Source organism: Balaenoptera ricei, chromosome 17 (genome assembly GCF_028023285.1).
Source record: "Balaenoptera ricei isolate mBalRic1 chromosome 17, mBalRic1.hap2, whole genome shotgun sequence".
Taxonomy (NCBI): domain Eukaryota; kingdom Metazoa; phylum Chordata; class Mammalia; order Artiodactyla; family Balaenopteridae; genus Balaenoptera; species Balaenoptera ricei.
The window spans coordinates 18335858-18363565 of record NC_082655.1 but is presented as its reverse complement, the minus strand read 5'-3'; the positions used below and the strand labels follow the sequence as shown (position 1 = coordinate 18363565).

Sequence of the window (27708 nt, the reverse complement as noted above, 5' to 3'; positions counted from 1 at the left end):
ACATATATAAAATATCAATAAATTGCAATGTAACAACAGTTCTAATGTGTTTAATGTTTATCACTTCATGCGTGTTTCTGCAATATATGTATCATCTAATTTTAGTCATGTAATTGTGTCTTTTTAATTTCCACAAATATTATAAAATATATCTATTCTTCTTCCTCTTCTTCATCCTCTTCCTCTCCTCCAACTTCCCCTTCCTCTTCCACTTTGCCCTTCTCCCTCCACTTCCCCCTCCTCTTCCTCCTCCTCCTCCTTCCTGTTCTCCTTCTCTTTTTCCCTCTCCCCCTCCCCTCCCTCTTCCTCTCCTTCTCCTTCACCACCTTCCTCTTCCTCTTCTTCTCCTCCTCCTCCTTCTCCTTCTTCTTCTTCCCCTCCTCCTCCTCCTTCATTAACCAGCACAGCAATGTTAACATCCATCCATGGGATGGTGACCTTTTCCACATTATATATATCTATTCTCCCAGTGACAGACAAACTGATCATCTCCAACTCCCTGCCTCCACCACAGTTCCACAGTGAGCATCCTCATATGCAGTCCCATTTAGGTGACAGTGTCTTTGGGATATAGATCTGAGAATGGAAATTCTGAGTCACAGGGGAAATGTCTATGCAATTGACTAAGTTGCACCAGCTTTCAGCCAGAATAGCTGCACTAGCCTTTCTTTTACGCTAGCAGGGTTCAGGCACTCCTGTGTCCCACCATCCCTTGCCATTAGTCAGCTTTCTAATATTTGTGAGTCTACTATGTGTTTGGTTACTGTCAAAAATCCATTGTTTTTAAGGGAGAGTTTCATGAGCATAAAGCAAAAAGAAAGTCATTAAAAAGGAAAAGCATGGCAAAGTGCCATGGTTTGTCTAAGTATTTATCTTAAACATACAATTTATAAGTTAGCTGATGGTCATAAATTAATAATAAATTAATAAATTTATTTTGAGTTGATAACTAAAGTGAGACATTTTCTTACAGAAAGTAAATATGGAATCAATAAATTGGTTAGACAATGAGGACTGACTTTACCAGTTAGGTTATGTAGTGGATAGTTTCCATAAACTGAATGGGTTCAATTTGTAGTGGCAAGGTTTTGAGGAAAATATATTTAAGCCACATGATAAGACAAAATTATTTTATTAAAAATTAGTATTGCCAAAAGTGTATTGAAAATGGCAATATTTTGATTTTCTCAAACGTTTCTGAGGATATTGGGTTAAACAAGGTGCCGCTGTGTGAAAGACCAAGAGTCATTCAATAAGACTTGGTAAAGCCTTTTTGGTATATTTCCCAGAAACTGAGAAAGTGAATGGCTTTCATGACTGGATAACAAATCATTTCACAGGTCAGGTACTTTCCAGTTCTTGGCTTTCAACAAAACTGAAGGAGGAAATAACTAAGTTGTCAGTTGAGAGACTATTAAAAATAATTTTAGATGATAGATCACTACATGAATTTTGGCATATAACTTGGAGGAAATCCAAAGAAATGGGTGATATGTAATAGAAAAGCTCTTGCATACCATTCAGTTTATTGTAAGAACAAATTTTCTCAGAATTTACATCTATAAAAATGAAAAATAAGAATAGTCACAGTACTGAAAACTGTCTTACTCTGGAGACATCCATGGAGACATGAGCTAATTGCAAAAAACAATCTTTTTAAGAGATAAACTTCCAAAAATTAATCTTTTGGTTTAATGAGTGTCAAAATTTTAATTTTTTCTGTTTAATCGTGGACTAGTGATAATTATAATTATGACAGGATTCAAACAAAATTTGTTAGTATTCAAGCTTAAAATCTTTGTTTTAAATTTATATGAAAGATTTTGTTGTAGAGTATGAAAAGTATGACAAGTATGATAAAGTAACTTCTTAAGCATAAAAGTATATTATCCTAGGGTACTGTGTGTGTGTGTGTATGTGAGAAGTGGAATGGGAAATAGGTTCAAGGAGATCAAAGAGAAAAGAAATGAGATAAAATTCCTAACTGTTAAGGAAGATTTTTTCATATACGTTTTAAACATATAATAGCAAGTATCTATCATTATGATATTAGATTTACTGGACACATTTTAAAAGGTAATATAACCATATTATTTTTAAATAGCAATATTTACAATATACCAAAAATCACAGACATTGTACCTATTTAAACTTTTGATTTCAAAGAATTGAGACATTAACTTAAATTTCGTGCCTTTGGGGAAGAATGTAAGTAACACATTTTGAAGACCACCAGGCTAATTCACACAGGTGGCAGGGAGCAGAAAGGGCATTTAAAGTCAGATTTTTGACTCCAGGTTGCAGTATTTTGTATCTGTTATAATTCAATGAAAGGAGGATCATATGGCGTAGGAAGCAGCTTTGTTTTAGTTATTTTTTTTTTCACCAACAAACTCAGAACTTGAAGACAGGCAAGAGTGGAATCAACATGCCCAGAGATCTGGGGAAAGACTGTCAGAGTCACAGATTATACATGCATGCTTCTGCCTAGCACAGTGCTTGCCGCATATGACTAAGTATTAGTAAAAGTTTGTTGAATGAATGGATAAGTATAGAGTCTAGGGCTTTTTCCATTAATTAATAAAATTTCCTTAAAGACAAGGGTTTCAGTTTATGATTGTGTTTTTAGGTCTCGGATCAACTCAAGGATTACTACAAAACTTGTATTAAGTTTCAATAATGACAAAAAAGAACCCAAACAAACAAATAACAACAACAAAAAATCCCTGACACCTTTCTTCCAGACTGGTGCCTATTTTTAAACCCAATCTTATATCAGAATTAAAGGTAGTAACTTTAGTGAATAATCTAAATTACTAAATGTGAGCTATGTCCACCCTATATTCAGCACAGGGTCAACTCAGTCCTTAAATAATACAAGATAGATTATACCTAATTGACAAGAGAACTTTGCAACCAACTCTTGTTTGTTTGTAGTAAGTGGAAATGGGCTAGAAGTGATTGAAATCAGTTCATAACCTCAAAATAATTTAAACCATATGCCTGTGTATTTACGATTCCTTATCCTTCACTTCTTTTTACTCTTCCACTTTTTCTTTTCTAAGCCAAAGAAAAGGGTTGAATTTTAGCTACTTTAGTTTTCAGAACCTTTTTTGGAATTAGGAAGGTTTAGAACAGAAATGGATTTACTATGAAGATACTGAAACTTACACTTTAGGCCCCTCATTTAATGGGATGTTTTCAAGCTCCTGGGAGGATCCCTGGCAATATCTTCACATGGTTATCTATATTTAATATATATGTTGTATAATATATATAATATATATTTAATATACACACATATATATAATTTGAAAAAAGTAAGATACATTTAACTGGAGTTTTGAGTTTAATGAGCTATATTTATGTGATTGGCAGTCTCTTCCAGCTATTGTTAAATTATTGCTAGCCATCTCATAATAGGAATGGTTTTCAGGAATATTCCTACCAGCCATTTTTCTGATTCACTGAAAGGTGCCAGAAATAATGTTGCATTAGATATGTATCTATAGCATCTGGCTTTGGTGTATGTGGATAGTAAAGAAGATGCAAAGTCTCAAATATATGGAGTCAGAAGCTGGTCTGTGGAAGATTAGTCTGAATCTTATAGCTTGTATAAAAAAGGCACTGGTTAGATGTTCCTCCAAATTTGACAACATATTAAATGTTTACATAAGGTTATTAACAATGGGTTCTGAAACCGAAAGAAACTTTTCTAAATAATAAACTATGAACAACACAAATTTTGATCAGCCCTGCTAGAGGAAAGACTGAATTGCCTTTCTCTTCTATCTATAGAGAATAGTATTACAAAATTATAGGCAAATGAAGAGTCAGTCAAGACTATGCAGCTAAAATATGTAAGGAAATAAGTAATACAGGGATGTACCAGGCAATTATTATTTAAAATACTATTTCAGTTTTCTCTTTTTTTGTGATGTCTATGGTATTTGTCATCCTTTTAAAATTAGTAATTTGTTGTTATTCCTTACTATAAATAAATGTTTTTTTTATATCTAACTTTGTGTTCATAATTTTGAATTTATTTTCTTGTAAAGAGTCCTTAAATTGTATACACTTCAGACCTCATAAAACCTAGATTTGTCCCTGGACTTAGGTATTATTTGGTGCAAGGCTCTTATTATATAGACAACAAAACAGGCCTAGAGATAATTTCTTACTTTTTGGAATCACCTGTTAAGGACAGGATTTAACAACAACCCAGATCCCTGGGCAGTGAGTCAAATCTCTCACTATTCATTTATAGATAGAATAATTTAAGTTTTTTGTATATATGAATCTATACCTAGAATTTTAGCTGAGAAAACGTATTGTAGAACTAAACTCTAGGACTCAAAGTCTGCTATAAATACAGAGATTGTGCAGAAAAAAACATGTAAGCACTTGTGTGTGAATTTCTTAGAGAAAAAGGCATTTGTCAAAGTGGCTAGAAATGAGGAGGGAACCACTTTGGGGTCTGCCAGTTCTTACCAGAAAGTCCCAGAAATCTTGGCCAGGAAACTGAAATTTAGAGATGCAAATCCAAATGACGTGCAATAGTATTGTTGAATAAAGCATGAAAGAACTGGATAATGTGAGACTCATTTGTTACTGATTAAAGTGACATGGACTGTATTCATATTCCCTAAGGCTGAATTCTCTCTGAATCATACACAAGGGAAACCAGAGGATGTTTGCAATCTTGGAGAGTGAGAGGGAAGTTCATTCACACAGGTCTGTCATTGCAGTCTCACCACAAATGTGGTCTAGAAATCCCTTTTAATTATCGTCTGTAACTGTCTCTGCACAACTAAAATAAATGTATATTTAGGGACCTCCAATTACTAACATTGTGCAGAGGGCAAACAAAATATTGGTTTTGTTTTCTAACAAGACAGATACTTTGAATGTGAAAAGCAAATAAATCAGACTTTCTCATACTGATGAAGACTAACTGGACCATAATAGAATTTAAACCCATAAGTAGGAGTGATTTACTGAGAAGGCTTACAGTAGCTGTCCCAAGGATATTAGGCTGCCATTAAAGACATGCTTTCCAGGCTAAGCTGACTTTATAGCAGGGTGCTATACAGCCTTCTCAAATTTCAAAGGCAATTTGAAAGCACATTTAGATGCTAGGTCAGACAGAGCCCCTGATGGAGGAAGGGCTGTCTAACGTTTATTCCTTGTCTTTGAACTCAGGGGAAAAACTGGGTGTTCACTCTGTTTCTGTTGCTTTAAAGGCAACTGGTCCCTCCAAGCATCTCCACGTCTCAAGTGTTCTCTTGGTATCGAGAAGTCTCCTCTCCCATCCTCAGTTCAAGCTTTTATAAGAACTTGTGACTTTGTTTGAACTCCTAGAATCCTCTGTCCTCAGTAGGGGAATGAGAACAGTGAAAAGGAAAATAAAGCAAATCCTAGTAGAGGTGGTTAAAAAATTACACTGATAAGGATTTATACCACGGAGTGGAAGCTACAAACTGGCTGGCTGTGGGTGAATCAAGATGGTGGATGTATTGTTTGGTTTGCATATGATTTTTAAGAAAAATTTGAACCCATATTTAAAAATCCTGAATTAGACATAAAAAAGTGGATTTTCGGTTTCTTCAGAAATATTTGGGCATTAGGCACACTTTCATAAGTAATCTGGCTCCTCAGAGCTGCAGTTGCTAATTCAGGTCAGACTTGCAAGAGCCCGTGAGGGGAAAGGGAGAGAGAACTGCGGGAAGTTCATTAGCTGCCCACCCTGGCAGGGATTTGAAATGGGTATTCTCATAGCCCCTATACCATCCTGGCAGTTTAATTTTCCCATGTCCAACTGTTTCCTTATTTCCCAAGCCATTGTTGGCATTGTATTTGCTTCTTTTGTTTCAAGCTTTAGAACTTTAAGTCCATGGTAATTATGTTCTTTTGTTCTTTAAGCTATGAAAAGCTATAACAGGAACAAAAAAGAACAATTAAACAATAATAAACATTCAGAGATCCAAGGGTTTTATTTATATTGTGATGAAAAGTAATATTATCATCATTGACAGATTTAGACTCATATTCATTTATTTAACAAATATTGAATACTTACTATGTACCAGGCATGTAGAACACACGTGAGGACTCTCAAGTTACCCCTTGGAGTACCTCTAGCCTGTTGGTTTGGAGAAATACCGAAGTAATAGACTTTACCAAGTTAAAAGAATAAGGCTGTAGTATTTCTTTTTCAAATATGTCAATACCTAAACAATTTTGCTACCAAAACATCCTCCATGAATATAGACAGTTTTTTCTTTCCTCTCAGGTGAGAGGTGTCCTGACTTCAGTGGGCCATTTTTGTGCTGGGCACTTCCTTGGCTGGTGATGACCTGCAATTTTATTTCCTTTCCTTGTTTTCCAGGGAACAGTTTCCTTCCTTGTATCACTTTACGTCCCTTCTTAGGCACTGGCTTTGTTTTCAGCCCTTCCACATCTTTCCACATTATACCAAATAATTGGCAGCTGATGGGAGCCGGGCTGTATTAAGGTTTGTGGGTGGTCCCATGTTGGGGGGAGATCTCTGGGACATCCTGATATTTACAACCATGGCATCAATCAATCCACACGGTGCCAGCATTGTGGGAAACAGAGAAGAAAGATGTCATGACTCTGTTCTTGAATCCAGCCGGGGCAGAAAGAAACTTCACATCTTGTAAGTTACCTAGCATGTCCTAATATCACTTCAAATTCTAAATGCATTTCAACTTCTAAATATGAATTTTTAGCCCAGAAAATATTCAAAATATGGAGTTTCATTTAATGTTCATTGTTTTCCCTCTTCCCGGCTGGAGCCCAGTTGTGTCTGGCAGCTTGCATTGGGAGTGAGGGTGTGGTCACTCTCTTTTTCACCTTTACTCCACTAACTAGCTACTACTCTTGCCCATCTAAATAAGGAATATAGGGAGGGAGGAGGAGACAAAGAAACTGAATTAATTCTTGAATTGTGCTGTCAGAATATAACTTTGCCCTCTCTGGCCTTGCAGATCTGTGAAGCTCACTTTCTCTCTGTGTCTCTGTCTGTCTGTCTGTCTCTCTCTCATCTTCCTAAAATCTTCCAGCTGCAGCTCCTCCATTCTGAGGGCAATACCCATTCTTCGGTTGCATCCTTACAGTCCTTGGTTCTTCAGAGGACCTCGTGACAGGTACTTTCACTTTTGGAAAACAAATATTCTTTCTAGAAGACTGTCTTGGGTGGAACTTTAAAAAAGGCTGTAGGCTCATTTTCTCTTCCTCAAAGCCATGGTCCACGGAAAGCATGCAGTACTTTCAGACCACCTCTCAAAGGGAAGTGCAGTTTCTTTCCAGATGCACCTGACCAAAGCTTAGCTGGTAATGTAGCTTGCCCACCCACCTATCCTGCCCTCTAGCCTTCTGGGCAGGAGTCAGATTTCAGCCTACTATGCCTACCAAACTCATCTGAAGCTCTACAAGGAGACCTGGTGAGGCTTCTCTTGCTAGTCCAAAGGTGAAATGGTGGCCCCCATGTGATTCAGAGATGGTGGCAAGCCTTTCTCTTTACTCTCTCGAACTTTTACATACTCAATTTGGGACAGGTATCATTATGCATACAGGGACCAAGGTTAGAGAAACCAGTCTAGAACATTAACGTTGGCAGTTTCTATTTTAGTCTGGCACTTTGGAATGCTGTATTTGTTTATCTTGGTGTTTCCATTGAAATACCCATGATGTTATTCTGTTATGCCATCTATAAAGCATTTGATGTGCTAGCAATCTCTTCTTCTCAGTTTCTCATTTATAATTTTGGTATAATAATATCAGCTTTGTGAGGAATCGATAAATAATATATGGGAAGCACGAACCACAGTATCTAGCACACGGTAGGAATTTAATAAAAGTTCCCTTCATCGCACTCTTCCACCCTTCCCCACTTAAATAAAAAGGCATTGTATCTTGTTATACTGAAGAGAAGTTTGGGGCCAAAGTTATTTTACAAAAATAGTCAGAATTGGCATCTGACTCATGATTCAGTGATACCTTTCCAACAGATTTGTCTTTTAAAAAATATTTAGTGTGTGGCTATATAGTGTCAGGTATAGTGATGGGTGTCTTTTCTAAAAGCAATGTTGGTTAGTAATTATCAACAGAATGCAATGAAGATTTCAGCACAGAAGTGAGAATCTGAGCACAATAAACCTAATTTTTTTCAACCTATTTTGTTGTTTCCACCTAATCACAAATTTATTTTTAATCACATGAATAGTCACAACACTACTCAGTTGATGGTAGAAAGTAGAATTCTATTTTATGCAGACTGGAAAAATTGATATTCATAAATATTTATGAAGAATAGTAGGAGCTTTTTTTCCATTTCTGTTATATCTGAGTCTGTTTTTCCTAGTACTACTAGGGATGAATATTTTCATGACAATCTCTTTCATGATCTAAAACTGAATAATAGCACATGAATTGCTACTTGTTTTTTCTTTTTGTATAACTATAAACATAGATTTTGTTATACTCTAAGGAAGGCAAGAATTATTCTGTTTTGGAGGAGTGTACACTTTTGTATTTATATCCAGAATAGGCAAAAAAAAAAAAAAGAGAGACGGAACAGCTGTTTCATTGTTTTTTCTCAATCATTTACTGTATAAATCCTGGCTTTTTCAGTATCTCCTTTTATTTTCCAAAAGCATATAACCTTCTTATTTGCCTGTTTCCTTATGTTGCATTTTGATGTGGTCAAGCTGATGAATTACAAATGAAGTTCACACACACACAAAATTTATTGCCCCCAAAGAGTATTTATTTCGGATTGAGAATTGAGACACATCAATAAATACCTACTTTTCCCCCTTTGTGGTTGTTTAAGAATTCATTGCTTCTTCTCTGTTGCATTTAATTTTAGTATAAAGAATAATGGCTTGCATTCTAAGACTGAAGGCTTCTCCAACCTGTTCTTGGTTCTAGACAGTTAGTTTTTCAGGTTAATTTAAGGGTGGTTTAATCCTTCTACTTCAGTACTGCAGAATCAAGAACTTGTAAGCTGACTGATTTGAAAAGGATAGATTTCAAAATATGTTGAGGATACATATCCTCACTTGACTAGAAAACCCAAAGTTGACGAAATTTAAATAGAGAGAAGATCAACAAAGGGAACATGAAACGTGTCTATATGTTGGTAAAATATAGTCAATTTAGTCAATACTTTGAGTCAAGCCAGATGTTTGACTGATTGACTAAAATAAATAAAATATTTTTTGCATCATAAAAACATAAAGTTTAACTTAGGTTATAAAAAGACAGTTCAGTATGATAATATTCATGGAATAACCAGAGCAGCTGGTTAATTTTTTTTCTTTTGTTGTGGGGGATGGGGGAGGAAGATGAAGAGGCATTAACTCATTTGCAATTCAATACAATGTGACAATTTTTTATTGAATACCTATTGTATTCTACACCTTTTGCTAATCACTGAAATTGAGCAATGTTTAAATCAAATAATTTATGACTGAATTTTATAGTTTCAAACAAATTGATTTTGTTTGAAAAGAGCAAAGGAATTCTGTCGCCTGGGACAGAGATATTAGGTACGAAATCACCCTGTGACCCACTCTACTCCATCCAGACTCATACGGCTGTTCTCACATAATTCAGATTCACTGAGCAACTAGAATCCATTATGTCACCTTTCTCTCCCTGTTGAGAGAAATGCTGGCCTGAGTGTGTTCTCGCTGGACAGCCCATATGAGGTGACATTGTGTAGGAGAGTTTATTATTTTAGGATGATGCCAATAGTTAAATCCATAATTAAACATTGATGGACCTACACTTAAGGAGGAAGCTGGATTTTGCTCCTTTCCTGGTTCCAAACATTCAAGGTCATTTAATAGTCTACAGTCTAAAGATGCACATCCAAATGCGTCTTTTCTCCCCTAAAGGCATCACGGTAATCTGATCTTTCCTGAGAAAATTTCTCATTCATCACTTTCTATAGGCTCCCCTGCCGCATTGGAACAAAATGTGTGGCTACTGTTGTGGCCGAGGCAGAGCCATTTAACCTTTGAGGAAATGCATATCCTGTTCCGTAACATCTGTTCTACTCCGTACAGAACTGTTTTCTTTTATCTGTAGACACTCTTGGAGTACTTATTAGAGACAAAAGATAATAGTGCTACTCTGGATTTACAGAGATGATTCAATCTGACCCCTGCTCTATTAGAGTTCATAATGTAATACGTATGTGGAGATCTGCAAACAAATAAAACAATACAAGCAAATAGAAATAGACACTCTAAGAGAGGTACACAGTGCTTTGAGAGTGATGAATTCCCCCACAGGAATGAGAAAAGCTCCCTACACAGGTAGTATTTGAGTTTTTTTTGAAGGATGATAGAGTTTCTTTTTTATTCCCTCCAATTTCCTGTGTGTGCAGGTGTGGAAGGCATTGACCAGGTGGAAGGCATTGACCAGGTGAAAGGCATTTCTGGTGGTAGGCTGAACAAAAGTGTTCAGGAGTAAGGTGCCACTGATGACCCTTTTCAGAAGTCGAATGTGTCAGAAAGGCAGGAAGCATGAGAAGATTTAGTTGGGAATGAGTCTAGAAAGGTAGATTGGGACCACATGGTGATGGATTTTTCTGGAGTCAGTGGATAGTTCTTAAATATGGAAGAAAGGTATCTGCCCTGGCAGCAGCCTAAAAATTGGATTAGATTGTTGAGGAACTAGAGGCAGGAAAACCATGGTATTAGTCCTTGGAAGAGGTGATGAGGGCTTTAATTAGGGGAGAGTGAATGAAAGCAAGAGAGATGCGTGAGCCAATGGAGTGTAAGTATGTGTATAAAGTAGTTTTCCAGAAATAGTCAAGAAATTGAGATTATCCAATCCTGTAATGAAGTTCCTCTCCTTGAATCTCTACCTATGAGAGTGGTGGAGGGTGTCATGTTCCAGGAGACCTTGGTTTACACTGGGAATATGAAGCATTCTCCCGTCATGTACAAATTATAACAAAATGAGTATTTTTCTGTTCACATATATAAATATATATCTGATATATATTGGATATCTACTTGCAAACAACAGGGTTATCTCTGGCTAGTTTAATTAAAAAGACAGGAATTCATTAAAGGCCATTTAGAAGTTATAGAGACATGGACTCCGAAGCTGTGAAACAAGGCATGATGTAGAACAACGTGGCAGGATCTTCTCAGGGTCACTGCTGTCCATCTCCTTTCACTCCGGACAGAATGCAGGACATCCCATCAACTGCCATTTCTGAAGAACTAAATGTTTCTTTTCCAAGTTTGCTAAAAATCAGCTTCCCTGAATGAAGCTTCTGTAGATTGTTGCTTCATTCTAAATTCAAGTCTCATACAGTTTTATCAGGACATAAGTCACCTGTTTGCATTTGCACTGAAAAGATATGTTCTGAATTCTTCCCCAGCAGAGCAGGATTCATAATGTGGGAAATGATTAAAATATAGGGAGGCTGTTCAAAATATATAATACTATTACATATGAATAATGCACAAATGAAATATTATTATATATTAGTAATTCACAAGTGAAATATATCTACTACATACACCAGGATTACTCATTATTAGGCAATGCGCTTTTTCACTTTTGAAAAAATGGAAGTGGCATTTGTATGCATATCATATTAAATGTCATACCTTTCCTATGTGTTACTGATCCGTTTTTGTTAGGTTAGACTGTGATAAAAATGACTCCAAAATCTCATTGTCTTACAACAACCAGGTTTTCTTTATCACTCGTGTTACATAACCTTTATGTGTCATCTGTAATTCTATTACTGCTCACTTGGAGATGGTTGTGATTCTGGTCCACGTGTTTCTCCATTGTTTGATCCAGGCTAAGGAGATGACAGTATCTTGGACATGATGTTTCCATGGAAGGGGGAAAAGAGAAAAAAAAAAGAACCATATAATCGCTCTAAAAGCTTCTGCTTGGATGTGGCACACATCACTGCTAATTTCATTGGTTAAAAAAAAAAAAAAGTGAAATTGTTAAGCCTCATACCATCTGGGTAGGAAAATATAATATTTTTATGGAAAGGATAGTGAATACTTGGCCATAATAGTAAACTATTTCAGTTCTCCTTCATCTTCTCAAACAGTTGTTTCCCAGACTTACTTAAAAAACATTGACCCTGTCTGTCAGGTATATCCACCAAATTTGCACCCAATCACAGCAACTGGCCTAATCTAGGATATTGCAATAATCTGTGCCTCAGATTTTGATGTGAATCTCCTTGAGACCCATGAATAGAAAAAAGTATTTTTCTGACCCCACCTTTGTGAGCTATGTATAAAGGCATATGTGGGAAAGGAACAAATGGGAAGTATACAGGAATCACTGTTCCATAACAATTCTGAAATCGTACAGGGCAGATAATCAGAGGCTTCCTGTGAAATGGATTTTTTAAAAACCATTTTTTTAAAATCCAGATTCTGCTTCTTGAAATTAGTTCATCAGTCCATTGTTCTGCTTGACTCTGGCTCCACTTACTAGAAGATTCCTCTTTTTACACTCTTTTTCTTGCCCATATTTGAGGAAGGAATTGGGGAAAATGCCTTACCTGGGGGCTTAATAGGTTTCTCATTCTATATTTGTTTATAGAAGGTGGAAGTGGCAAATGTCAGTTTAAGCCTCAAATGGTAGTCTCTTTTAATCTAAGTTGTTGGTCTCTTAGAATTACAACTCTTCTTATCTATTTTATTCCAAGAACCCACACACAAAATTCTTTTTGAAACATATCTCTATACCTCTTTAGACATACTTGTAGGTAACTCAAGCTTATGACATTTCCTTGGGAGAACCACAACTTTCATCTCTTTTCTCTGAGTCATTTTATCTGCCTGAAACGTCTTAACAGGAACTATTTTAATGAATTGAGGGTTTACATATATGGGCATATTTTTCTCACTCTTGTATTGGACATTGCCATGACTAATGACATTCATTAGTCTTTGTTTCTCAAAGTATTTCTCAAATTGCTCTTATGCTAGTAGATGAGAAACAGTTTCATATTACAACTCTTCTAACTGGCCAGTTGTTATCGACTTCTTTCTTTTTTCTTTTTTCTGGTAGTTCTCTGTCAAATGCAACTTACAGCAATTAAGTAAATCTAGTAGCATTCTGTTTCTTAATCTCTTTTCTTAAAGCCACAGATCATTTGATACATTATTTTCCATTATTGCAAACAGTTTATCACTACATAATATGGGTCATCATTTTTCCAGCCTTCAGTAAATTTCTTTTTCATTCATTCCTTAAGCAACCAATACTCTCTATTTTAACTTTCTTGTCATGGAAATACCTTACTTCAGAGTTTTTTGTATTGGTCAGCTTTTTCTAGGTTGTGCTGCTATAACAAACAATCCCCAAATATCAGTGGCTTACCACAATAAATATTTATTTCCCACATATACCAAAAGTGCTTTGGGTTGTCTGTATCTCGGGTATAGATGCATCTATAGTTGTCTGTCTCAATTATAGATGCTTTGCAAGTGTTTCCTTCAGAGTTCCAGAATTGAAGGAGAAATTCTAAATTAATCTTAAGGAGGTGGAAAAAAGAACAATGATGAGATTACCTGATGGCTCTTAAAGTTTCTGCTTGGAAGCGGCTTATGTTACTTTCACATTTCTTTTGCCAAAGTAAGTGAAATGATCAAGTCTAATGGTCATAAGGCAGAAGTAGATAATCCTTTCATAGAGAAGACAGTGAATACATAAAAATAATGTAATCCACCACATATATCAACTTTCTAATACTGACTTTTTATTTCTTTGCTTGGGCATATTAATTTTTCTTGCAAAAAAATCAATTGAGATAGAAGGGTTAATTTAAGTAAATATGTATCAGGATCTCTCTGAAAAAAAGTGCCTATACTTGATAACAGTGTATACTATAAAAAAAATATGAATCTGATTCTCACAAGCCTTATAAAATTATTCAGAAAGGATTAATCAACAAGCAATGTCAAACTTTTTGAGAAATATGGTGTTATTTGAAAAATGAATTATCTCCAAGTGTAACTACATAGAAGTATTAATAATAAAATGATGTAATTATAATAGCTAGTATCTCTTGAGTGTATACTGCTCCAGATGCTGTCTTTCATTTCATTTCAACTTTATTTAAATGAGAAAACTAAAGTGTGACCCAGTCACACAGCTAGAAGGCAAAGAACAAGAATATGATGTCAATCCTATCTGACTTAAGAGACCAGTTCCTAATCATTAGGTTTGGATATACAAGTTGTATATATGTACCCTTATTTCATAATACATTTCAAATCTAAATTTAAAAGTGATATTAAATGAAGTGATCAGTAGTAGATTCTGCTTGGTTAGGGTGTAATTCATCTGGTGGGAAACTTTTGAACCCATGCTAATAGCTGAAATTCCTATACTCTGGGTAAGGAAGGAACTAAAAATAGAGGCAAACATTAAAATAAGTGTTCAGACCTTACCTAAAAAATTATCATCCAAAGAACTGAATATGAAAATTCTGCCTACTCCTGGGAGGTACTACAGGATGAAAATACGATGGTCTCAAAACCAAAGCTACATTCTCATGGTCACATCTAATGCTGCTCTAGAGAAATACACATGGAGCATTTGGCAATGGTCTCAAGTCTGGGACTCATGCTTTGTTCAAATTGAACCTTCTGTTAACAGAAGATGAGTGAGTCATTTTTGCATACAGATGCTATTGCACAATCATTTGCATCTGTGACACTCTGGCTTATGATGATTTAATAGAAAATGGAATCCTAGGGATTCTGTATAATATCTGTTCTCAGCCAGGTAGAAATGCCTCCAGGAAAGTCTTAGCTTCCTCTGAGCCTTAACTGATCCTGAGACCCAAAATAGGAACTCAAGAGGCAGGAAACAACATTAAAGGGGTCTTGTGAACAAGCTTTGTTGGCACTCTTTATTATGTCTTAGCTGGCTGCTTTGCTCGAGTAAGTTGAAATTTCCTTATAAGGCCAGTTACAGTTTATCATTTGCCTGTTAATCCAGACCTGTGAGCCTGGGAGGGAATGAATTGGTAGGGATTCCTTCCCCCACCCCCAGCTTTATTGATATATAATTGAAAAATAGAATTGTAATATATTTAAAGTATACAATGTGATGATTTGATACATATATACACACACACACACACACACACACACACACACATTATAAAATGATTCCCATGATCAAGCTAATTAACACATCCATCACCTCACACAGTTACTTTTTTTTTGTTTTTGTTTTTGGTGGGAACATTTAAGATCTACTCTCTTAGCAAATTTCAGTTATAAAATACAGTATTATCAATACAGTCAGCATGTTATATATTAGATTCTCATAACTTATTCACCTTATAACTAAAAGTTTGTGCCCTTTGACCATCCTCTCCCCACTTTTGCTACCCCACAGCCCCTGGTAACCACCGTTTTACTCTCTACTTCTATGAGTTTGACTTCTTTTTTGATTCTACATGTAAGTGATACCATACAGTATTTGCCTATGTCTGTCTTTTTTCACTTAGAATAATGCCCTCAAGTTTCATCCATGTTGTCACAAATAGCAGAATTTCCTTATTTTTTAAGGCTGAATAATATTCCATTATCTATCTATCTATCTATCTATCTATCTATCTATCTATCTATCTATCTTTCCTATCTGTATGTTTACATTGAAAAAATAATGCATTCATCCATCAATGGACATTTAGGTTGTTTCTGTATCTCGGCTATTGTGAATAATGCTGAAATGACGGTGGGAGAGCAAGTATATCTTCAAGATAGGGATTTTGTGTCCTTTGGATAAATGTGCAGAAGTAGGATTGCTGGATCATATGGTAGTTCTATTTTTAATTTTTTGAGGAACCTCCATACTATTTTCGTAAGGTGGGGATTCCCTTTGATTAGCTGCCATATGGTCAGTGGGATCAGGCAAAAAGCCAACTAAATTGTATTAAAAAAATATGTAGTCCATCTCAGCTACCTTTGTGTGTGTGTGTGTGTGTGTGTGTGTGTGTGTGTGTCTTTGAGACACAGAGAGTATTCTATGACATTTTGAAGACATAGTAAGATTGACAGGTGGTCTTAGATTACTTAGATTATTTGGTTGGACATCAGTAGCCTTAACTCCTTCTGTCAGCCATTTAACTTGAATCTGACATAGCCATAGACTCTGTAGTATTTTAGGGATTTCCAAAGCAAAACATTGAGACACATTTCTTCTTTGCATTAAATTCTAATTTCTGCCTACATGTGTTAGAAATAAGAACAGGCAATCAAGTTCAACCCTCAGCACAGTGCATATACAGCCCCTAGATATCTGACATAGCAGGTAGGAAGAAGGTGAAACATGGATTCAGTGTTTGGGACCCAGATGTTGGGTTGTCTGTTTCCAGCTGGGTAAGTATGGGCTCTGCCAGCTGGGCTAGAATGCAAGGCTTTGTTGCACTGATTCTGAGTTTCCGTCTGGGGGGAAACACTTTCCTTTTTGGTTCTTTAGACTGTTAACAGATGCCCTGGAGCTTTGTAGGGAACCCATTCATTTTTCCTGTTTTAATATCTCAATTATACTTATAGTTTAAAAAATCAGATTGGTCCTGAGAAAGGGTTCTCATTGGTATGAAAATCAGTGTTTCCTTTCTGCCTCTCTCCCAATTTTGTCCTCTCCAGACACAACATCTTTCAAGTATTTTAACTGATTCTTTAGTATTTTCCTTTGTATCTCTATATAATTTGCTTATATTACTTCTTGAAGTTTTAGTTTTAAGAATTAGTGGCTGATTTTCCCACCATGGAAGATAAGGATTTAGCTTTATTTCCTCCCCCTGCGTTCTTTATACATGTACTTTCTCTGCCTTCCTATCTACCTACCTCTTTTTTTTTTTTTTTTTTTACAAGCTGGCTTTTTATTTTTATTTTTATTTTATTTTAAACACTATTTTATTTATTTATGGCTGTGTTGGGTCTTCGTTTCTGTGCGAGGGCTTTCTCTAGTTGTGGCAAGTGGGGGCCACTCTTCATCGCGGTGCGCAGGGCCTCTCATTATCGTGGCCTCTCCAGACGCGCAGGCTCAGTAATTGTGGCTTACGGGCCTAGTTGCTCCGTGGCATGTGGGATCCTCCCAGACCAGGGCTCGAACCCGTGTTCCCTGCATTGGCAGGCAGATTCTCAACCACTGCGCCACCAGGGAAGCCCCTACCTACCTCTTAATATATTTGTTTTATTTTAGTCAATTCAGTAGTTAATATTTGCATTTTATGATGTGAAATTAATACTCAGACTGAACTTGGATTTGATATCCTCTGTGTGTTCCATAATACGTACATAATTTTAGGAACCATCTAAAGTGAGGGATCAAGGCATAATTTTCTGCATTATAGTCTATGGTAACTTTTTTCCCCCCTCTGAGCAGCTTTATGTTTTTTCTGAAGGTTTTTTGTTTGTTTATGCATTTGACAGTTTTTTATCTACCCAACACAGTGCAACCCCAAATTAAACACTGGTGTTCTACCAGTTTGCACTGTTAATGGAATTTCTTCCAGAGCATTCTTTCTGTCCTATTCTGGACTGGTTGTCTGTCCCTCAGCCTGATTCACAGCTCTCTTCATTTTTCATTGTCCCTCAGTGGTTTCCTTCATTTCCTCCCTGTGTTGGATCTTTTACCTGTAGTGGTCATCTTAACTGATTCTTTATCCCTAAGTTGATCACTCCCAGATGTGTCTCTGACCCATTCTCAGGCTCACAGGGCTGACTGCAAGATTAGAAAAGCCTATTTGTTTATTGGGTAGATCTCTGGATCTCCCTAAGACCTTTTTGATTGGGTTAACATATACTTTACTTCATCCTCCTCTTTTTAGGAAGATACCTATGTTCAAAAATGTACCTGATGTTCTTCACATAAAGACTCTTTATCCCTTCTTGAAAATAAACCTCCAAAGTTTGGCTAGTCCCCAGATTTGTGAAATTAGGGACAAGATCTGGATATCTGTTCCTCAAATTGACTTTCTATCAACCGTCTTTATTATGCCACCCCCTTTTTTCTCCCTTTGGGAACTGTTAGTAGTTCCTAGCCTTTAGGGAATTCTGGGCGAGTCAAGTGGAACTTTCCCCAGTTGTCTACTAACGTTTAGTTTTCTTGAGTTCACTAAGGCATTTACTGCTAATACATCTACTTTCCATCTTCTAATATTTTATTATCATTTTCTCCTCTGTTATTTCTCCTCGTCCTTGTGTATTTATGCATTAAAAAAATCCTTTACTGGCACTTTCTTGGGGTTATGGAAGAGAGCAAAAGTAGATAAGTATATTCATTTTCCTTTTTTTTTTTTTGCTAGAGACCCATCATATTTACATATTTTAAATGTATTCTTTTTCAATCAAAACAACTAAAACAAAACATTAAAATCTGTCTGCCTTATCTCTCATCAAACAACCAACTTCAAACCTGAACTGCTGCAGAACCACAAAGGAAGTCCTTTCTTAAGATATTTGTTAGACTTGAAATATTTCTTGTGTCAGTACAAGATGTTAATCATCTCAAACTACATGTTCTTAATAATCAAGATTGTTAAATGACCTCTGAAAATAATCACTTGGGGAGGTGTTACAAAATATTCTGCCAGAGGCATACTAGCCATTTTAAAAGAGATTTTCCTGTATTCCTTGGAGAAAAGGGAATGTCATGTGTCATATATTATATGGTGCTGAAGATGTGGGATGGATTTTTCTGTGGGGAAGTGAGTGCCATAACACTGGAAGTACTCAAAGAGAGGCTGAGTAACATGTATCAGATACTCCAATTTTTTGTTTGTTTGCTTTTGTTTTTAATTTTTTGGCTGCGCAGCATGTGGGATCTTAGTTTTCCAACCAGGGATCGAACCTACACCCCTTGCAGTGGAAGTGCGCAGTCTTACCGCTGGACTGCCAGGGAAGTCCACTCCAGTGTTTTTATATGAGATTAGAATAACAAAAGTCTAAAATCCCTTCCAGCATCTATGCATGTGAGACTCTGACTTTTGGTGAGAATTTCTCTTAAATTTGCATCCTTAAACATTGGCTTCGTTATGGTGTGATGACCTTATGCTATGGTTGGAGGAAACAGCTAGTCTTAGATACTTGGTTCCATGTGAGCCAGTTCTGTGTCCATTTTATGTACCACTCTGTCCCTAGTGGCTAACATTTGTGATTGCACATATGGATGCTCAAGAAATATTTAAAGAAAGAAGAAACCAAAGAAAGAAAGAGAGAGAGAAGAGGGGGAGAGGAGGGGAGGGGAGGGGAAAGGAATTAAAGAGAAGAGCTCAGAATGCTAAAGCATACCAGAAAAATAGCAGCAGTGACAACAGTAGTGGTGAGCTGTAGTGTTTTATTATAATTTTGACTGAAGGTAGGGTCATTCCAAGAGAGAAGGTCATGAGGTCCAACATCAACTTTAGCAAGTCCAGTGAGGGCTTTCTTCCTGGGTTCGCCTTCTCCCACCTAAAATGTTTTAGTCCATATTGAGATGTTGAGATGGAATAGCAGTCTAATCCCAACATTACCACTGTGCTTAGATTTTAGAGCCTTTTCACCTAGCCCTCTATTTTATAGATAAGATAATTGAAGCTCAAAGAATTTAAGTGACTTGGTCAGATAAACCAGGGCTCAGAAGTTGAGTACAATAGGTCATTTGTTCCCGTATCATGAAATTTTTCTAGTTTTGTCTCCATTGTCTTTTAAAGACAATTTTGCAGGAAAGAAGAATTAAAGACTTCTCAAGATAGTCTGAGGGCTCTGTGAAACACTGACTTGTTGATGATGGTGGTAGTGATGGGACTAAAGCTTATGAGAGTTTACTTTGTGTTCTGTTGTGATGTGATTACTTTTAAGCAACAGCTGGCAGTTGCTCTTCTGCCTGGAGCCCTGGAATGCCTTTATAAATCATGCCCTCTTCTTCTTGGAGAAGTTAAGAGTTGGGACTTTCAGGCCAATGACTGTTCTAATTTTGAGGGGAGATTCTGTGAAGAGGAAGGGGAAATCCTTTTCTTTCACAGAATAAATCAGTACCTGGCAACGATATATTTTAGATAACTTCTTTCCCTGTCTTTTGAAGACTAAGTCAGTGTGTACCCATGAATTCACATAGGAGTAGGAGAAGAGGTGAGAAGGATTGAGAAAAAGGTGATTTGGGCTTTTAAGAATGACTTTGATAATGATGTCTATATAGGAGATTTTATAGTTAATATAATGTACCTGGGAATGTTGTTATCCCATAACTTTCCCAGACATTTTATAGGGTGTGTTAATCAATAAAAGAACCCCAGATTTTTGAGAACTTTAAAGTCTCTTAAATAGCCTAAATTTGATAAAACTCTGAATGTTATTTGTTAAGAATTGGAGCTTCAAAATTTTAAGCAATTATATTTGGGCTTCCCCTAAGTTTCCCAAAGACTTGCAAAACTTGTCTGCATCAAGTTATGGCAAAATAAGACTTTGGCTTCGATAAGCTAAACCAGGAAATCCCCATGATACATTATTTCATTGTTTGTATTTACTGTGTCGTCTTTGTGTGAACGTTCCCTTTATTTATCAAGTGTTAATTGAGAGGATTTTATTGCTGTTAAATTGTCCATGACCCATAGTAAATGTTAAATAAAATATTGCTCTTGACTTTTTGTAGAGTATCCAGTTTGACCAATTTGCGTAAAGTTTCTTTTAAGGCTGTTTTTTCTTGCTGCTTTCCATATCTTGACCAAGAACATCATTTTTTTCCCATTTCTCGAAGTTGGAAATTGAACTTTTCTTTCATCTACATCTGGTTGCTTTTGAAATCTTGTTATTTTTTTCCTAAATAAAGGGGCCTTATTAATTCCCTCCCTTTTAACTCCTTTGTTTCTGTTCTTGTTTAAATCCTCATCTACTCAATCCTAGGCTATTTGATAGTATCTTAATCACAGCCTGTATTTAGGCTTTTCTACTGCATCATCTCCATGTCTCATAACACTGTGATTGTGTGTGAGGAAGTGCTGTAGATCACAGTGGCTAAGAGCATCACTTGAGCCTCAGTTCAGCTGTATTCTCCTGGCAAATTATTTAATCTCTCTGTGCCTCTGTTTCATAATCTCTAAAATGGAGGTAATAATAGTGAATGCCTCCAATATTGTTAGGATAATTAACATGACTTCATACATACAGTACCCAGGATGTCATAAATGCTCATTGTATGTTAGCTGTTATTATTGCTTTTCAATACCTGTCCCACCATGTTTTTTTTTTTCCCAGCATTTTTAACCTTGAATTTATTTAATGAGCATCAACTATGTGACAGGGACTCTGTTAAGCATATGTATATTGTTTCATTCATGTATTGCCCTTTTTTTAAATGTTTCTATTTTTTATTATTATTATTTTTTAAAACATCTTTATTGGAGTATAATTGTTTTACAATGGTGTGTTAGTTTCTGCTTTATAACAAAATGAATCAGCTATACATAACATATATCCCCATATCTCCTCCCTCTTGCGTCTCCCTCCCACCCTCCCTATCCCACCCCTAGGCGGTCACAAAGCACCAAGCTGATTTCCCTGTGCTATGCGGCTGCTTCCCACTATCTATTTTACACTTGGTAGTATATATTAGTCATATGGCTATTATTATCGTCAAATTTCAGATTAGGAATTGATGCTTCAGAAAGTTAAGTCACAAGCTCAAAGTCCCAAAGCTGGCAAGGGATACATTACGATTGGAATACAGATCTCCTTGACTCCAGAGCCTGTGCACCTACCTAACAGGTTGCTCTACCTCTACATGTAAGCTTTGGTCAATCACTTAACCTATCCATTGGTAAAACGGCCATAATATTGTCTTCAACAGAGGATTGTGTGGAAGTTAAATAAAATGTTTATTCCAAAACCTGTCAAATAATAGTTCCTCAATAACTATTGTTACTATTATTATACACTATTACTATTGTTACTTCAGTGTTTTCAGTAATAGAGAGAAGTAAACTATCTGTAATATTAAACATTATATTAATTAGTCTTCTTTTTCAAATTTTTCTTAATCACATCAAGTTATTATTCTAGCTTAATTTTAAAATTATTTCAACAAGCAACATGTCCCCTCTAAAATTTTTCATTGGTTGTTTGCCCAGAATTAGGTTTAGACCACAAACTAGTTTTAGACGAGGTGACTTCTTCATAGCAGTTTTCTTTTTTTTTTTTAATGTAGTTTTTTTTTTTTTTTTTTACTATTTTAAAAAATTATTTATTTATTTATTTATTTATTTATTTATTTTTATTTTTGGCTGTGTTGGGTCTTCGTTTCTGTGCGAGGGCTTTCTCTAGTTGTGGCGAGTGGGGGCCACTCTTCATCGCGGTGCGCAGGCCTCTCACTATCGCGGCCTCTCTTGTTGCGGAGCACAGGCTCCAGACGCGCAGGCTCAGTAGTTGTGGCTCATGGGCCTAGCTGCTCCGCGGCATGTGGGATCTTCCCAGACCAGGGCTCGAACCCGTGTCCCCTGCATTGGCGGGCAGACTCTCAAACACTGCGCCACCAGGGAAGCCATAGCAGTTTTCTTATCAAGAAACATGGCATGTCTTGAAATAATAAGAAATGTTTCTAATTCTTTTGTTCTTTTATGACCTCAATAAAATTTTAGAGATATCTTTATTATAGGCTCTGTATATTTTCTTAATATTTTTGTATTTTATGCTTTGATTCATATTAAAAGTCCTATCTTTGCTTCATTTTCTTTAGGTTTTGTCATCTTTACTATTTTTGTGTATGTTACTTCGGTAGTCTACCATTTCTTCTGCTCTGGAACTGTACAGGTAAGGAGTTAAATGATTCAAGTGTTTCACTGTACTTGTATGGAATGCTTCATTTCTTTTTAAAAGCGTGTGTTATATACTCATATTTTTTTGTACATTTATGTGTACTTATCCACCAGGTCACATGCTGCTCTCTTTATTTGGCTGATTAGTATGTACATGTTTGAATATGACATTGAAAGGCAAATTTTTGCAAAGTTGGGCTTTGGTTTAATAAATCCAGGAAACTGGATTTCTCTGATTGGATACTGGGAAGGCTCTGTGGAGGTGGTAAGCTTTGAAGTGTGTCAGAAGAAACTGATAGACTTTAATGAAGAATATTTAACGATTATGTTAAGAAGGGATAGGCTAGAAGTTTAAATATTTTATGTGGTTAAACTCATGCCTTAGGGAAAAGATGGAAAATAGGGTTCTTGTGTCAACCCAGGACAACTGATAGAGAGTATCTTGTGTACTGTGTTGTGAAGGATTCTGGGGTGAAGTCTGAGCTCTATGAAAAAGATGTCAAACTTGGGCTCTAGAGGAATGAGTTTTGGCTTATTTGCCACATATTACTCTCAGTAATTTCTAGGAATTGATTGAAACCTGTAAGCAAGTTCCCTGGGGATAAACTAAATTATCGGAGTCCAGAGGAAGAAAAAGGTGGTTCATAAAGAGGAAACAAGTCAACCACATATCAGGGAAAAAAATTTCCCTATGGTACTATTTTGCCTAAACTGGCAAATACATTTCTAATATTGGTGGTATTTGTTGGTAGTATGATCAGTTTTGCCACTCAGACCCTGCTCTTCTCTTATGGCTAATATTCTATTGGTAAGAGTATATTTTCCTCCTCCTCTGTGTCTGTCAGGCCTGTTGTGTAGCAGAGCACTGCCTGGCAGTGGCATGTTCTGCATATGTTATGGGGTGGAGACTTAGAGCCATTTTAAATTAACTTGTTCTTCAGGGCTTGCCCCAAGTTTAGATCTCTGAAATGGGAGATTTCTCTTCCACATAAACTTGGTGACATTGTTCTTTCCTTAAATTCTGAAAGTCAGACTTTCATTTTCTCTTTAGAGTTGAAATTTGCTGACTGAGAAGAAAATCTTATGTCTGAGAATTCTAGGAATTGATTTGATAACTCAAGCTCTGGGTTTTTGATAAGAATCTATGCAGTAATGAGATAATTTTCAAATTCGTATTTTCCATGGGAAAATATTTTTCTCTCACGTAACTTTTCAAAATGATTCCCACAAAAATTCTTAATGTTATGTATGAGATTTTTGTTTGTTTTGTGCTTTTAAAATATAGTTTGTTCATGGTAAAATTAGTGTATAGAAGATATTTCCAGGATATGTTAAGACGGAAAATTATGTTTGGTTTCTTCTTCTAAAAATTGTATTTGAAAAGAATATTTTGAAGGAAATGAGTATTTTTCAGTTTGTTTTGTATGCCAGTCTCTGTGATTATATAATTCAAAAGAAGAGTGTATGGTAGGTTCCCAGTAAATGTTTTTATAAATCAATGGATAAAGAATGAATTGCCTTTTTACTAGTATTAGCCATCCAAATGTTGGAACATTTTCTAGTATTTCCATCATAGCTGAGTTTTTTGTTTTGTTTTTTAGTGTTAAAAACTAAGTTTTTATTTATTTTTATTTTACTTATTTATTTTATTTTATTTTTTATTGGGGTATAGTTGTTTTACAATGTTGTGTTAGTTTCTACTGTACAGCAAAGTGGAGTTCCCTGTGCTATACAGCAACTTCTCATTAGTTATCTAATTTATACATAATTAGTGTATATATATCAATCCCAATCTCCCAATTCGTCCCTCCCCCCTTTCACCCCTTGGTGTCAATACATTTGTTGTCTACATCTGTATCTCTATTTCTCCCTTGCAGACTAGTTCATCTGTACCATTTTTTCTTTTTTCTTTCTTGATTCCCATCGTGGAGAAGATGAGCTAGCAGTAGGAGTGAGAAAATATGGCTAAAGCATTGCCAGGGATCTGAGAAGGTCTTCAAGAGTTTCTCCTGGCTGATCCTAGATGATAAGCCTAAGGGGACATGCTTAGCTCGAATCTTAAGGCAAGGTGGAAACCTTGTAGAAGGCATACTCATCACACAGTCAAGGCTTAGAGAGAGACTCAGGGAGGGTGATTACTGGTCCTGTTTTGGCGCCACCGTGAGACAAATGGACATTTCCAGACTCAGCTTGCCTGGCATCAACATGTGGTGTAAAATTAAATACTGTATTTATATTTTGTATCCTAAGATATTTGAAAGTATGAGGTTTAAGGGGTTTTTCTGAGACAGAGAGTAAAGAGTAAAAAGGGATGGTGGCACAGTCTTGATGGTTCTGTATAAACTGGGTGACAATATAATTTATCACACAAAGCAGGATACTTCTGAGAATGAAAGGGATTATCATTAATAATTATGCCTGGAAAACAGGTGGAAACCTAAACTTTTCTGGACATAGCTGGACATGTGGTCACCCTATGTATCACAGATTGTTCTCAGAGTACTGGGAAAATAAATCCTAGATTTGGCTTCTTCTTCCACATCTCCATGGAGACCACTCCCTTAATGCACTGCAATGTGTTATTTGTGGTTAAAACACTGGACATTTTTCAGCAGTAATCTTTAAAAAATGATTTATAATAGTGTTTCCTTAGTTTTTTGGCATCAGGATCTCTTTACACTTCAAAATTTTTTTGACAACCTCAAAAAACTATTATTTATGTGGGTTATACCTATTGATATTTACCATATTAGAAATTAAAACAGAGAAACTTAAAATATTTATTCATACATTTAAAGATAACAGTTAGACTTCTAATTTTGTGAGGATGGAATACACATACTTTTCCTGCGCATTATATATAAACTGTACACAAGAAGGCTGAAAGTTGAAGAGAAGTCTGACTAGCTTGGTACCTCAGAATCCAAGGAACAACATGGTGGTGCGTTTCCTGGGTTTTCTTTTTGCTTCGTACATTCAGATTCTGGATACCGGAGAAGCCAGCAACCTAGAAATGCCAATGGACACAGACACACACACACACAACCCAACTCTAATAGAAACCTGTTCTCTTTAGCCAAAAGACCAAGAAAGGGATAACCTAACAAGATGAAAAACTGTCACAAATAATTCAATATGAAATAGATGATTTAAATAGCACTATAACTATTAAGGAAATTGAATTCATAATTAAAAACCTCCTAGGATAGAAATTTCAAGGCCCAGATGGTTTCACTGGAGTAAATGGATGTCCATAGGGAAAAAAATGAACCTCAACCTATACCTCACACCTGATACAAAAGTTTACTTAAAATGGATGAAATTTAAATATAAAATTTAAATATAAAATTTAAATTATAAAACTTTTAGAAGATAACAGGAAAAATCGTTGGGATCTAAGATTTGGTGAAGAGTTTTTAGACAGAAGCATGTAAAGCATGATCCATAAAAGGAAAATAATCAATAAACTGGCTTCATCAAAATTGAAACATTTTTTGCTCTGAGAAAGACCTTGTTAAGAGGATAAAAAGATAAACTATAGATCTAGAAAATATTTGCAAACCACATGGCCAACAAAGGATTTATCGTTAGGATATATAAAGAACTTTAAACTCAACATTAAAACATCCCCAACACAATCTCAGTAGAAAATGAACAAAAGATATGAAGAGATATTTCACCAGAGTGGATATAGAGATGGTGAATAAGCAGTTGAAAAGACATTCATCATCATTAGCCATTAGGGAAATGGGAGTTAACACCATGATGATGAGATATCATTACGTACCTGTTAGAACAGAGGAAAAAAAAAATAGTGACGATACCAAATTTTGCCTAGGATGCAGAGAAACTGGATTTCTTATATGTTGCTAGTGAGATTGTAAAATGCTACAAGCATTCTGGAAAATAGTAAGGCCATTTCATAAAATCTAAACCTATACTTACCATAGGACTCAGCAATTGAACTCCTAGGCATTTATTCCAGAAAAATGAAAACCTATGTTTCCAGAAAAACTAATGCACATAGTGATCACACATGGCATCTCTTGCCTCTCAGTACTCCCAGCCCCAACTTAACTCCAAGAAAGTTACATGCAAATTTCCAATGATTTGACTCTAACCTAAATGTGCTTCAAATATGTCATGATTTTCTTCCCACAGTTATGGTGTTCTTGTTGCTTTGAATAGGGTTCTCTTCAGGTGAGGCTGGGTTATTAGAAAACAAGGAATGATTAGGAGTCTGAATTATTGAGGGAGAGAAGATGAAATTAGAAACAATGGTATGTTCCTCCCATTCTCACACAAAATGATGAGGAGGAAAATTGTGCCTTTGTCGTTCTACTATTCCTTTTCTTATCTCTTTCTTTTCTGCTGTTATGTCCCTGCTCCAAACCAGTTATGCAGCCTGTATTCCATTCCCCTGGAGGGGCCAGCTGAGTGCTTTCGGGGGTATTTGCATTTCAGTAGGGGTATCCTAAAGAATGGAAAACTTTAAGACTCAAGTAAATTAATTTCTAAGGAGGGAATTTCAAGCTAATGGAGAAGAAGATTCGGAACTAGGAGAATTACCCAACCCAACCCTACTAGCCTAGTGTGTAGCCGATCCATTCCTCCTAAAAATATGAAAACTTTTGCTCCTACACCCATTTCAGTAATCCTACAGAGTTGCCTCCCTGGCAAGGAATAATTTATCTGAGGGAGAACAGACAAATCTTATTGGGCCAGAAGACAGGTTAAGTGAAATAAAATTCTTTGAACCTCGAAAGAATGGTAACAATTTTAAAGTAGAACGTAAGGCAATTTCAACACAGAGTCAAGTTAGTTTAGAATAAACGTACTGTTGTAGTGGGCACTTTTAAGTCATG

At 36.1% G+C, this 27708-nt stretch overlaps 1 protein-coding gene across 1 annotated transcript in view; it reads left to right on the top strand.

The window, feature by feature from the left end:
• Positions 1–27708, top strand: part of LOC132352102 (uncharacterized) — a 536476-nt gene that overhangs the window by 167076 nt on the left and 341692 nt on the right. The window contains exon 7 of the mRNA XM_059902414.1: positions 22765–22838. Coding sequence (XP_059758397.1) covers positions 22765–22838 — 74 coding nt within the window. The remainder of the gene's footprint in view (positions 1–22764; positions 22839–27708) is intronic.